At 45.3% G+C, this 12,684-nt stretch overlaps 1 protein-coding gene across 2 annotated transcripts; it reads right to left on the reverse strand.

The window, feature by feature from the left end:
* Positions 1 to 531: 531 nt before the first annotated feature.
* On the reverse strand, positions 532 to 12,210 carry LOC139373443 (death domain-associated protein 6-like). Of its 2 annotated transcripts, XR_011627572.1 has the most exons (12): positions 12,123 to 12,210; positions 11,178 to 11,428; positions 10,393 to 10,764; positions 10,063 to 10,194; positions 9,779 to 9,895; positions 9,244 to 9,475; positions 4,796 to 4,965; positions 4,445 to 4,610; positions 3,728 to 4,298; positions 3,484 to 3,616; positions 1,573 to 1,687; positions 532 to 1,236 (listed from the first exon to the last, which is right to left on the reverse strand). XR_011627572.1 is itself a non-coding variant. In XM_071113938.1 (11 exons), exons 1-11 carry the CDS (start codon positions 12,208 to 12,210, stop codon positions 1,628 to 1,630), a joined length of 2,292 nt encoding a protein of 763 aa, XP_070970039.1. In that variant the 3' UTR covers positions 532 to 1,627. The 2 variants fall into 2 exon arrangements, 1 of the variants encoding a protein (XP_070970039.1); XM_071113938.1 differs by having other exon boundaries at positions 532 to 1,687.
* Positions 12,211 to 12,684: the final 474 nt, after the last annotated feature.

The raw sequence follows: 12,684 nt of genomic DNA on the forward strand, positions 1-12,684 counted from the left end.
AGATGTAATTTATAGATCGTCAGGTAAAGGTGCTCCCGAGAGGCTAGATGTTCTTTACCATTTGGCCATCCGATTTGCCACCAAGGCTCCTTAATAAAACCCTCAAGTCTCACTCCCTTCTGAGATACCTACTGCAACCCTCATCCTCCACATACAACACCCGTTCTACCAGTCACATTATGTTGAATTTGGGTGTCATTTTTTGCAAAAATGACCCCCCCCCCAGGGTTGGATCTAGGTCCACAAAGCACACATTGTTCTTAATAGACTTGCCAAGTTAAATAAGTATAAAGTCAATTTCTGTAATCTGTTTTCGCATTTCCAAATGTACAATTAATGTTTTTCTATGCCTTTACCCACAAAACACCTGTGGAGTGTTCAGATAGAAATATGGTATGTGATTACTAATTCCACGTTGGCTTTATTCATGGAAAATCTATCTGCCTTGTTCAACAACGTTGGGCAACAATGTGGCGCTTTGCTTGCAAGGACAACTTACCTAATTGCTTTAAATGAGTTACCACAAAGCACTTTCATTTATCAAAGTTTATTTAAAAGGAAATGTGATCTTTGCTTCTCAGTGTACTAAAAGGAAAATTAGATAACAAATAAGTGACCTTCCCCGTAACCCTCTTGAATTGGTCAAAACAACAGAATCCAATCAGTGTCTTAGGGAGGTTTGAAAAAGAATGAGTCTGATTAAATCATTAACACCGTTTGCAGTCTCAAGCAAGAGGCGTTATGAACGTTCCTTTGATGCAAAATCAACCTAAACACCTACCTGCTTACTACATGCCGAGATGAACTTCCCCTACAACAACACCCATCAGCATGAACACAGCTATTTCTGCGAAGTCAATGTGAACATTTCTTCAGGGGGGGGGTTATGCCTGCATAAAGTAGGACACTGCACTACATTTCACGTTAACGCAAAGCTGTACCTGGCAGTTTACGTCAATGCATCTGCTCAATTATGTTCATTTGGCACCTTGAACACAAATGGCCAATCTGCCACCAAGTTGCTCTTGTAACTACTTGAGAGAAATAGCGTTGTTCAGGCCATTAGGTTGCACTATGTGGACACAGCAAATGATCCATGATTACACTGACAGTTGGACATGTAGATTGTGTATTGGCTCTGTATAAAATCTATGATACAGTACTTCGGTGTTCCGCTGGTTCATCTTCTATTGCCGGCATTCTAGAATACGAACAGACACCCATTCATTCACCCACCTAAAAGGATTGACAAAAGAAATATATAAAAACGGGTAAAATAATATCTAATTGAACTCATTTTTACAGCTAAAATACAAAAATAACCTGACGTGATACTGCTCCCTCACACAATCCAGACGCTGGGCAAAAATTGGCATATAAATACAAAATGTAAACACTGGCGGTTAACTACCACGTCCATTGCCAGTTTCAATTTGTAATGAAAAGTTTGCTCTCTCCCATCTGAAAATGTGTGCATTTTCAAGAGTTCACATTAGCAGGCACTGATTTGGAAGTCAAGAGGCAGTAATGGGATGGCCTGGTCCCAGATCTGTTTGTGCGGCATAAACAGACCTGGTTCCAGGCTAGCAATGGGAAGCCTGAACACCCAGTAGGGTTGGGGCAGAGGTCATTCCGAGTCCGATAGGACGATCACTTCGTCCGGGTCACATTGAGTGGCCACGTTGACCTGAAAATGACACAAAGTGGAGATTGTTAAGAGGTTTGTATAGTGTACACAAGTGACGTCATCACAAAAATGTTTGGTGATATGTCATGGCAGTGGAGTTAGAGCATGACACACACACACTGCATTCAAAGTATTCTGATCCATTGACTTTCCCCACATTTTGTTACAATCTTATTGTAAAATTGATTCAATTGTCCCCCTCAATCGACACACAAGTTTAGAAATGTTTGCAAATTTATAAAAAGTAAACCGAAATATCACTTTTACATAAGTATTCAGACCCTTTACTCAGTATTTTGTTGAAGAACCTTTGGCAGCGATTACAGCCTCGAGTCTTCTTGAGTATGATGCTACAAGCTTGGCACACCTGTATTTGGGGAGTTTCTCCCATTCTTCTCTGCAGAGCCTCTCAATCTCTGTTAGGTTGGATGGGGAGCGTTGCTGCACAGCTATTTTCAGGTCTCTCCAGAGATGTTAGATAGGGTTCAAGTCTGGGCTCTGGCTGGGCCACTCAAGGACATTCAGAGACTTGTCCCGAAACCACTCCTGCTTTGTCTTGTCTGCGTGCTTAGGGTCGTTGTCCTGTTGGAAGGTGAACCTTCACCCTAGTCTGAGGTTCTGAGAGGTCTGGAGCAGGTTTTCAATCAAGGATCTCTCTGTACTTTGCTCTGTTCATCTTTCCCTCGATACCGACTAGTCTCCCAGTACCTGTAGCTGAAAAACATCCCCACAGTATGATGCTACCACCACCATGCTTCACCGTAGGGATGGTGCCAGGTTTCCTCCAGACGTGAGGCTTGGCCATCATGCCAAAGAGTTCAATCTTGGTTTAATCAAATTTTATTTGTCACACGCGCTGTGAAATGCTTACAAGCCCTTAACTAACAATGCAGTTAAGAAAATACCCCCCAAAAGATAAGAATAACAAATAATTAAAACAGCAGTAAATAATAGCGAGGCTATATACAAGGGGTACCGGTACAGAGTCACTGTCCAGGTGTCGAGGTAATATGTACATGTAGGTAGAGTTAAAGTGACTATGTATAAATAATAACAGAGTAGCAGCAGCATCGAATGCATGTTTCCCTCCCTATAGCACTTGTAACATGAATGCGCCACAAGAGGAATATTTAGGTATATGTGTGTGTGTAATATATATAAGCTGTTCTATGGGGTTGTTTGATTTTTCTATGAATTACTCGTTTTGTTTGCAGAGGAAAAGTACATGTGGACTGTTCTAGCATCCTCAAAATGCGCCTCAGCAGAAATATTTGTTCATGTTCCATATTTTTGTTGTTGTGTGGCGGAAATGATTTTGCTGCGGCGCAAGCACCACAGCAAAAAGGAGAAACACTGGACATGCACTGTCAACTGTGGGACAGGCGTGTGCCTTTCCAAATCATGTCCAATCAATTTAACTTACCACAGGTGGACTCCAATCAAGTTGCAGAAACATCTCAAGGATGATTAATGAAAACAGGATGCACCTGAGCTTAATTTTGAGTCTCATAGCAAAGGGTCGGAATAATTATGTAAATAAGGTATTCTATTTAAATTAAACCTGTTTTCGCTTTGTCATTATGGGGTATTGTGTGTAGATTGATGGGTGGGGGGGTGGGGGGTGGGGGAATACATGAATCCGTTTTAGAATAAGGCTGTAACGTAACAAAATGTGGAAATAGTCAAGGGGTCTGAAAACTTTCCGAATGCACTGTGTGTTTGATATGCTGAGCATACGTGGAAAAAAGGTGTCGTGTCATGATACTTAAACATCAGCAATCATCATTTACCCTCACCTTGTTTTTCTTGGGAGGCGGGGTGCACTGGGAGCTGGTGACCATCTCCTGGGTGGGAGAGTCTGCCCTGGTGGAGTCCGCCTGCAGGGGGCTACTGGTCACCACATCCATGTCCAGAGGGAGGTCACGGTCACTGCACACGGACAGAGAGAATTCATTCATTCAAGTCTCCACATTTGAAAATGGATAGGTATCTCCATGGAATTTTTTTATTCCATCATTCATTTTGGTGCTACAGCCTTACCTCCCATTGTGGTGCCTTAGAACCCCGTTGTAAGACTTCCTGGATTTCACCTCCTCCTCTTTCCTCTTTCTCTTCCTGCCTCTGCAGGTGTCTTTGGGACTGGGTGGCCTGGGGCTGCAATTCGCTGACCTCGTCTCAGTGATGACCGTGCAGGAGTCCTCATTGGTCGAAATCAGCACCGGTGACGGTGGCAAAGAGACCTGATTCGCCGCCATGGGGGAGGCTGAGGAGTCCTTCGTTTCCACACTAGTGCTTATTGACACAGCTGAAACGTGATTGGAGGAAACAATGTCCTCCTTTGTCAGGTTGGTATTGGATGATTCGTTCCCCTTGTCTACCTCCATCGCCTCTGATTGGCTGGGGCTGTCTGTGGGGGATTCGTCGACTAAGGAGGAGATCCGTGGGGTGTCAACCCGGGAAATGGGGCTGATTCCGCTCATCACGGAGTCTTTGTCCACCTCAGCGTTCTCTTCATCCTCTCCTCCATCCTGGTCTCTGTCACTCCCACCATCCACCTCGTTCTCACTCTCGTTTGCTGCCTCTACTTCGTTGTCCTCCTCCTCATCATCCTCTGAAAAAAAAGAAAACCCAAATCAGTTGAAAACAGATTTTTAAAATTTGATTTCTCCATGTTGTTGCCAAAACCCAGGATAAACCGGGTTAAAACACTGAATTTGAGAAAGGTGCCGTGTAAATGCAAATTATCATCCTCATCACCTGGCCCTGCTTGTGATTTGCTGGCCTGGATCTCCTCCTCGATGTCTGGATCAGACGACTCGTCGTCTTCATCATCATCCTCCTCCTCAACTTGCTCCTCACCATCCTCTCCCTTCTTCAGGGGATTGTCATCGGCTGTGGTGGCCTCCAGCGCCGATGACTGACCCTTCCGTTGACACACACAGAAAAGACAGACAGTGAGTGGTGACAGATATAGTAATTTATGTAAATAAATACCATGTATTTTCAAAGCAGATGTGGAAAAGCGTTGGCTGACTACAACAGGTCAGAATTACAAAACATTTTTAAAATGTAAATTGGTCTCCTTCAACACCTTTCTCCTCCTCCTACCTCTTTCTTCTGCCTCTCTCTCTCTATCCGTTTAGCCCTCTCCTCCTCCTCTGTGTCATCCTGCTTCAGGGCGTATTTGGAGATGACCTGCTCCAGGCTGGAGAGAGCCACCTCCCGGTTAGAGCGCAGCTTACGGGCCAACGTGGGGTCCAACAGGGCAGGGTCAGTGGCTGGTAAGAGTGGGCAAAATGAAAAGGGGGGGAGGAAGTGAGAGAGTTAGTGACTTTGTAGTCCATCAACTTATAGTTCCCACACATTCAAATCAAATCAAATTTTATTTGTCACATACACATGGTTAGCAGATGTTAATGCGAGTGTAGCGAAATGCTTGTGCTTCTAGTTCCGACAATGCAGTAATAACCAACAAGTAATCTAACTAACAATTCCAAAACTACTGTCTTGTACACAGTGTAAGGGGATAAAGAATATGTACATAAAGATATATGAATGAGTGATGGTACAGAGCAGCATAGGCAAGATACAGTAGATGGTATCGAGTACAGTATATACATATGAGATGAGTATGTAAACAAAGCGGCATAGTTAAAGTGGCTAGTGATACATGTATTACATAAGGATGCAGTAGATGATATAGAGTACAGTATATACTTATACATATGAGATGAGTAATGTAGGGTATGTAAACATTATATTAGGTAGCATTGTTTAAAGTGGCTAGTGATATATTTTACATCATTTCCCATCAATTCACATTATTAAAGTGGCTGGAGTTGAGTCGGTGTGTTGGCAGCAGCCACTCAATGTTAGTGGTGGCTGTTTAACAGTCTGATGGCCTTGAGATAGAAGCTGTTTTTCAGTTTCTCAGTCCCAGCTTTGATGCACCTGTACTGACCTCGCCTTCTGGATGATAGCGGGGTGAACAGGCAGTGGCTCGGGTGGTTGTTGTCCTTGATGATCTTTATGGCCTTCCTGTAACATCGGGTGGTGTAGGTGTCCTGGAGGGCAGGTAGTTTGCCCCCGGTGATGCGTTGTGCAGACCTCACTACCCTCTGGAGAGCCTTACGGTTGTGGGCGGAGCAGTTGCTGTACCAGGCGGTGATACAGCCCGCCAGGATGCTCTCGATTGTGCATCTGTAGAAGTTTGTGAGTGCTTTTGGTGACAAGCCGAATTTCTTCAGCCTCCTGAGGTTGAAGAGGCGCTGCTGCGCCTTCTTCACGATGCTGTCTGTGTGAGTGGACCAATTCAGTTTGTCTGTGATGTGTATGCCGAGGAACTGAAAACTTACTATCCTCTCCACTACTGTTCCATCGATGTGGATAGGGGGGTGTTCCCTCTGCTGTTTCCTGAAGTCCACAATCATCTCCTTTGTTTTGTTGACGTTGAGTGTGAGGTTATTTTCCTGACACCACACTCCAAGGGCCCTCACCTCCTCCCTGTAGGCCGTCTCGTCGTTGTTGGTAATCAAGCCTACCACTGTTGTGTCGTCCGCAAACTTGATGATTGAGTTGGAGGCGTGCGTGGCCACGCAGTCGTGGGTGAACAGGGAGTACAGGAGAGGGCTCAGAACGCACCCTTGTGGGGCCCCAGTGTTGAGGATCAGCGGGGTGGAGATGTTGTTGCCTACCCTCACCACCTGGGGGCGGCCCGTCAGGAAGTCCAGTACCCAGTTGCACAGGGCTTGATGACGAGCTTGGAGGGTACTATGGTGTTGAATGCCGAGCTGTAGTCGATGAACAGCATTCTCACGTAGGTATTCCTCTTGTCCAGATGGGTTAGGGCAGTGTGCAGTGTGGTTGAGATTGCATCGTCTGTGGACCTATTTGGGCGGTAAGCAAATTGGAGTGGGTCTAGGGTGTCAGGTAGGGTGGAGGTGATATGGTCCTTGACTAGTCTCTCAAAGCACTTCATGATGACGGAAGTGAGTGCTACGGGGCGGGGCGGTAGTCGTTTAGCTCAGTTACCTTAGCTTTCTTGGGAACAGGAACAATGGTGGCCCTCTTGAAGCATGTGGGAACAGCAGACTGATATAGGGATTGATTGAATATGTCCGTAAACACACCGGCCAGCTGGTCTGCGCATGCTCTGAGGGCGCGGCTGGGGATGCCGTCTGGGCCTGCAGCCTTGTGAGGGTTAACACGTTTAAATGTTTTACTCACCTCGGCTGCAGTGAAGGAGAGTCTGCATGTTTTCGTTGCAGGCCGTGTCAGTGGCACTGTATTGTCCTCAAAGCGGGCAAAAAAGTTATTTAGTCTGCCTGGGAGCAAGACATCCTGGTCCGTGACTGGGCTGGTTTTCTTCTTGTAGTCCGTGATTGACTGTAGACCCCTGCCACATACCTCTTGTGTCTGAGCCGTTGAATTGAGATTCTACTTTTTCTCTATACTGACGCTTAGCTTGTTTGATAGCCTTGCGGAGGGAATAGCTGCACTGTTTGTATTCGGTCATGTTACCAGTCACCTTGCCCTGATTAAAAGCAGTGGTTCGCGCTTTCAGTTTCACGCGAATGCTGCCATCAATCCACGGTTTCTGGTTAGGGAATGTTTTAATCGTTGCTATGGGAACAACATCTTCAACGCACATTCTAATGAACTCGCACACCGAATCAGCGTATTCGTCAATGTTGTTATCCGATGCAATACGAAACATATCCCAGTCCACGTGATGGAAGCAGTCTTGGAGTGTGGAATCAGCTTGGTCGGACCAGCGTTGGACAGACCTCAGCGTGGGAGCTTCTTGTTTTAGTTTCTGTCTGTAGGCAGGGATCAGCAAAATGGAGTCGTGGTCAGCTTTTCCGAAAGGAGGGCGGGGCAGGGCCTTATATGCGTCGCGGAAGTTAGAATAACAATGATCCAAGGTTTTTCCAGCCCTGGTTGCGCAATCGATATGCTGATACAATTTAGGGAGTCTTGTTTTCAGATTAGCCTTGTTAAAATCCCCAGCTACAATGAATGCAGCCTCAGGATGTATGGATTCCAGTTTGCAAAGAGTCAAATAAAGTTCGTTCAGAGCCATCGATGTGTCTGCTTGGGGGGGAATATATACGGCTGTGATTATAATCGAAGAGAATTCTCTTGGTAGATAATGCGGTCGACATTTGATTGTGAGGAATTCTAAATCAGGTGAACAGAAGGATTTGAGTTCCTGTATGTTTCTGTGATCACACCACGTCTCGTTAGCCATAAGGCATACGCCCCCGCCCCTCTTCTTACCAGAAAGATGTTTGTTTCTGTCGGCGCGATGCGTGGAGAAACCCGCTGGCTGCACCGCCTCCGATAGCGTCTCTCCAGTGAGCCATGTTTCCGTGAAGCAAAGAACGTTACAGTCTCTGATGTCCCTCTGGAATGCTACCCTTGCTCGGATTTCATCAACCTTGTTGTCAAGAGACTGGACATTGGCGAGAAGAATGCTAGGGAGTGGTGCACGATGTGCCCGTCTCCGGAGTCTGACCACAAAGCAGCATCCACAAAGCAGCATACTGGTGTCACTCTTTCTGTAATTGTGTGTCAACTACCAGGTTCACAGCTTCACACACAATGTTTCTCATTTATGTCTCTCTGCAGCAGAGGGTGTGGGGTACACACACACACATACATATATTTATTTTTTTAAACCTTTATTTAACTAGGCAAGTCAGTTAAGAACAGACATTCTTATTTACAATGACAGCCTAGGAACAGTGGGTTAACTGCCTTGTTCATAGGCAAAACAACAGATTTTTACCATGTCAGCTCTGGGATTCGATGTCGCAACCTTTCGGTTACTGGCCCAATGCTCTAACCACTAGGCTACCTGCCGCCCTAATGTGTAATCAATTTTGAGTGCCAGAGTGCCCTCAGGGTGTTCGTAAATTCAGAGCGTTGTCAGATTGTCCGTTCGTAAATTCATAGCGTTCAGAGAGCACACTGGAATCTCTGGCCGAGGAGTAGGGTTGATCTGAGCGTTCTGACCTCACAATGCCAGTCAAGCACCCACGCTAACTGGCTAACGTTGGCTAGCTACTTCCAGACACAAACGTGGGAACAGCTCACTGACCATTTTACTCGCCCTAGCAGAGCTGGTTAGGCTGTTTTCATGTTATCCAGAGTGTTGATGACTGTAACTGTGCTGCTGGCAACAATATAATTATGCGTTTTTGCCGACATTCGTGAATTCATCAGTTATTCTGCGCTCTGGCATGCTCAAACGAGAGTGCTCAGAAATCTGAGTAGATAGCCAGAGCGAATTTACGAACACACCCATGGTGAGCAATATGTTTGGAAACATCGAATCGCAATAAAATCACAGTATCGAATAATACATATAGAATCATGAGAATCCCAATACATATTTTAAATCGGCACATAAGTATAGTGATAATATCGTATCGTAATTTCCAGCCTAGTGTGTAATTCTCTTTATTCTCACACACAGAAAGACAGACATCGCACAGACGGAAACATACAGCTCCAACTAGGAATGTAAAGGTGTGTGTATTACGCTCTCTTACCGGGCTTGTAGAGGTCTGTGAGGTGCGAGCCGAAGTTGTAGACCATGTCGAGGTGGCGTCTCTCCTGTAGGCGGTTGCCGGTCTCGCGGAAGGCGTCCTGAGCGATCTGGGTCAGCTGCTTCTTGCTGAGGTTGAGGCCGTGGCGCTCATTGGCCCGGCGGATATGTTGCAGGATGTCTGTGTAGTCGGGGGGATTCAGCTGGGCCTCGGGACTGTTGATGAAACGCTCAATCTGCAAGTGGGGGTGGGAAGAGCAGGATGAGGAGGGGTCAGAGTGTACTGTATCGCCATGAGCAAACACTAAGGACAGCAAAATCAATTGCTAGGAACACAAGCATTTCGCTACACCCGCAATAACATCTGCATGCGACCAATACAATTTAAATGGTTATTGTTTTCATGCATTTATTTCTATTCCTTGATATTATCTCATACTGGGGTTAGTTTTAAATCTAATATTCATCCATAGTCTATATAACATAAATTAGCAGTGGTCAAAAAGCATTGGGTTGTCAATAAACAATATGTTGGTTACCTTTCTGTTGACCTCAGGGTAGCGTGTCCCTTTGTATTGGATCCTCTGCTCGATCACTCGGCCTGTCAGACTGCTGCAGCCCTTCAGCTCACAGAGCTTATCATAGATCTTCATCATCTGAGAGGAGAGAGAGGACTTCAGTGGCTTCTATCTATCAAAGTCATGTACAGTTAACACATTTAGTGTTGTGGCTCAAGCAGGAATCAAACCCACAGCTCTGGCGTTACAAGCGTCACACTCCAACCAACTGAGCCATTGGAACCAATAGGCCTCAGTGATCTGACCTTGCGCTTGAGCTTGTGCTCCTGGATGTAGCTGGAGTCCTCCTCTTCTAGCTCGTTGACACTCAGCTCCTTCTCCTGCAGCCGCCGGATCTCATCATTGTACATCTTCAGCAGGTTCTCCAGGTACGCAATCTGAGAGAGCGAGCGAGATATGAAGATATGCCTGGCACATTGCTCCTTATGATGAACTATCAGATGCAAAACATTATAGTAATCTACACCAAATCAATGCTTTTAAACCCTTGAGGGTGACCAAGTGCACACTTTGGGCAGAAGAGTAATAAAGCTATAGAGTAGTCATGGACTCTGTCCATTCTTGGGGCTGCTGACCTGTCTCCGGGAAGCCTTCTTCGTCTTCCTCTCCTCCTCCTCCTCGTTCTTCTCTTCCTGCTGCCCCGAGGTAGACGGTAGCTCCTCTGTCGGTGCCTCCTCTTTCATCTCCTTCTTCTCCCCGGCGGTAGGCTCCACCTTCACGACAGTCTGCCTCCTCTTGTCCGAGTGCTGTTTGAGGACGGTGCACAGCTCGTTGATGTAGACAAAGGTCTTGGTGCGGCGGGCCTGGGCGCGCGTCAGGCAGCGGCCCAGCGTGTTGCGGAACTCCACCGAGGCCAGGAAGTTCGGCGAGGCTTTTGAGTGCTTGGCGTGCAGGAAGGTCATGACCTCAGGGCAGTCCTGTGTGTGGGCCGAGCAGTACTCTACAAACTGAACAAAGCGAGGGAGGGGAGTGAACGAGGGAGAAGGGTTTAGAAGAATGTTGTTCAATCTTTCCACTGGGGGGGACACAGGGTTGTTGCAGACTTTTGTTCCTGCTCAATACATGGGCTTAAAGATGAGTTATAATCAGGTGTGTTAGTGCTGGGATTGAGCAAAAGCCTGCAAAACTATGGGATTTGAAAAAACACGGATTAAGAGTGATGTGGGAAAGCCCAAATTCGAAAGGATCACGCACAAATTCGTTATGATTTCCGTGATCTGACATGATCGTGATGGACTAATAGCCTGCAAAGACTCAAAGCCACAGCCGTAGTTGTGCTTTCCAGTGTTGCAGCTCCACTGACATATTTGTAATGTGACTGCACCAAACATCTCCACCATCCATCCATGTACCCTCTTACCTCAGTAAATAGCTTCTGGTTTTCTGCTTTAAGAACATGGCTTTCTTTCTTCACTGTGGCAAAAGGAGATTGGGTGATGTGAGTTGGAGCGGGCTGTTGGATTTTTGGGGGAGTACGATGATTGGCTGAGGGTTTAGAGGAGGTGGATGAAGAGGGTTGAGGCCTCTCCTCTTCCTCATCATCATCAAGGATTACAATGCTGTCCATCACTACTGCTGAGGCAACCGCCATCAGATAGGGACTATTCTTTGCTGAGGGACGGCAAAAACAACGGTGTTAAAATGATGCCTTGGGTAAATTCAAAAGTACCATACCAGTGTCATGCCATCTGGTTTAGTGAGTCTATCCAATACAATGAATGGTCAACCATTTTTACAATACGACAATTACACAGGATCAGGCACAAACATCACTGCTACCTATTATCCATTGTAAACCCCACCCTGTCCATTTTCACCAGCACGATTTAAAACAAATGTTATAACAACAAACATTGTTTATATTTTGTAGGCTCATCTACAACGAAAACAGACACTGACCGCCAGTAACGTGAGCTAGCATGCTAGGCTAACGTCGAGGACTCTTGCTAAGTAGTTAATTACTAAGTATTTTTTTGATTAAACTAGATTTGAGCTGGTTGAAACTTCTGTCAGGAAAAAAAACACGTTTACTGCAAAAACACTCCAAACACCACTGTTGTGTTTGTTGTTTCCTTGTTGGCTGGCTAGCTCGCTAACCTCAGTTAGCAACAAGCTAATGTTAGCTGCTGCTCAGGAAAGCGCCAATCTCTCCGGGGTTAAAATGGTAGGGGTATGAGAAAGACAACATGTAAACAAATACTTTTACTATCTTTATGTATGAAATGCAGATGTATATAATAAAGCTAATGTTTTAAGACCGTGGTTAGACGGTTAGCTATGGACAAAACAATGATAGTCAACTTACCCGCTTGATACCGAAATGTCTCGCCCCGAAGAGCTCGGGAACATTCAAGCCTACCATTGGTTGTTGGTTGGTTGTCGCTCAGTAACATCATCGATCATTGGCTATTCACTTTACTCCAGTTTCACATGTCAGGTGTTTTGTCCAAATTGTCTACATTTGCCCGTCAGCTTCTTTAAAGCTGTATAAGTCACTTTTTGGTCGACCCGAACAAATTCACATATAAATGTGTGTTATGGAACTGTCATTCTTCATTGAAAGCACGTTTAAGAAGTGCTAGAATTGTTCTATGTGCGCTATTTCTATGCTTCTTGTTCTTAAGTTTTTTAGTCTTTTACTTTCGTTTTTGTACACCAGCTTCAAACAGCTGAAAATACAATATTTTTTGTTAAATACTATATTTCACAACAGTTTAAGAATAGACTGGTAAAATGATTTTCTACATATTATACTTGCTTGTTTTATCACATAAACTGAAACTATTAGAATTTTAGCAACCATGAAATGGCGGAGCGATTTCTGCATAGTGCATTTACCCTAAACAAATTCGTTATTTTGTTTTTCT

This window comes from Oncorhynchus clarkii, chromosome 18 (genome assembly GCF_045791955.1).
Source record: "Oncorhynchus clarkii lewisi isolate Uvic-CL-2024 chromosome 18, UVic_Ocla_1.0, whole genome shotgun sequence".
Lineage (NCBI taxonomy): Eukaryota > Metazoa > Chordata > Actinopteri > Salmoniformes > Salmonidae > Oncorhynchus > Oncorhynchus clarkii.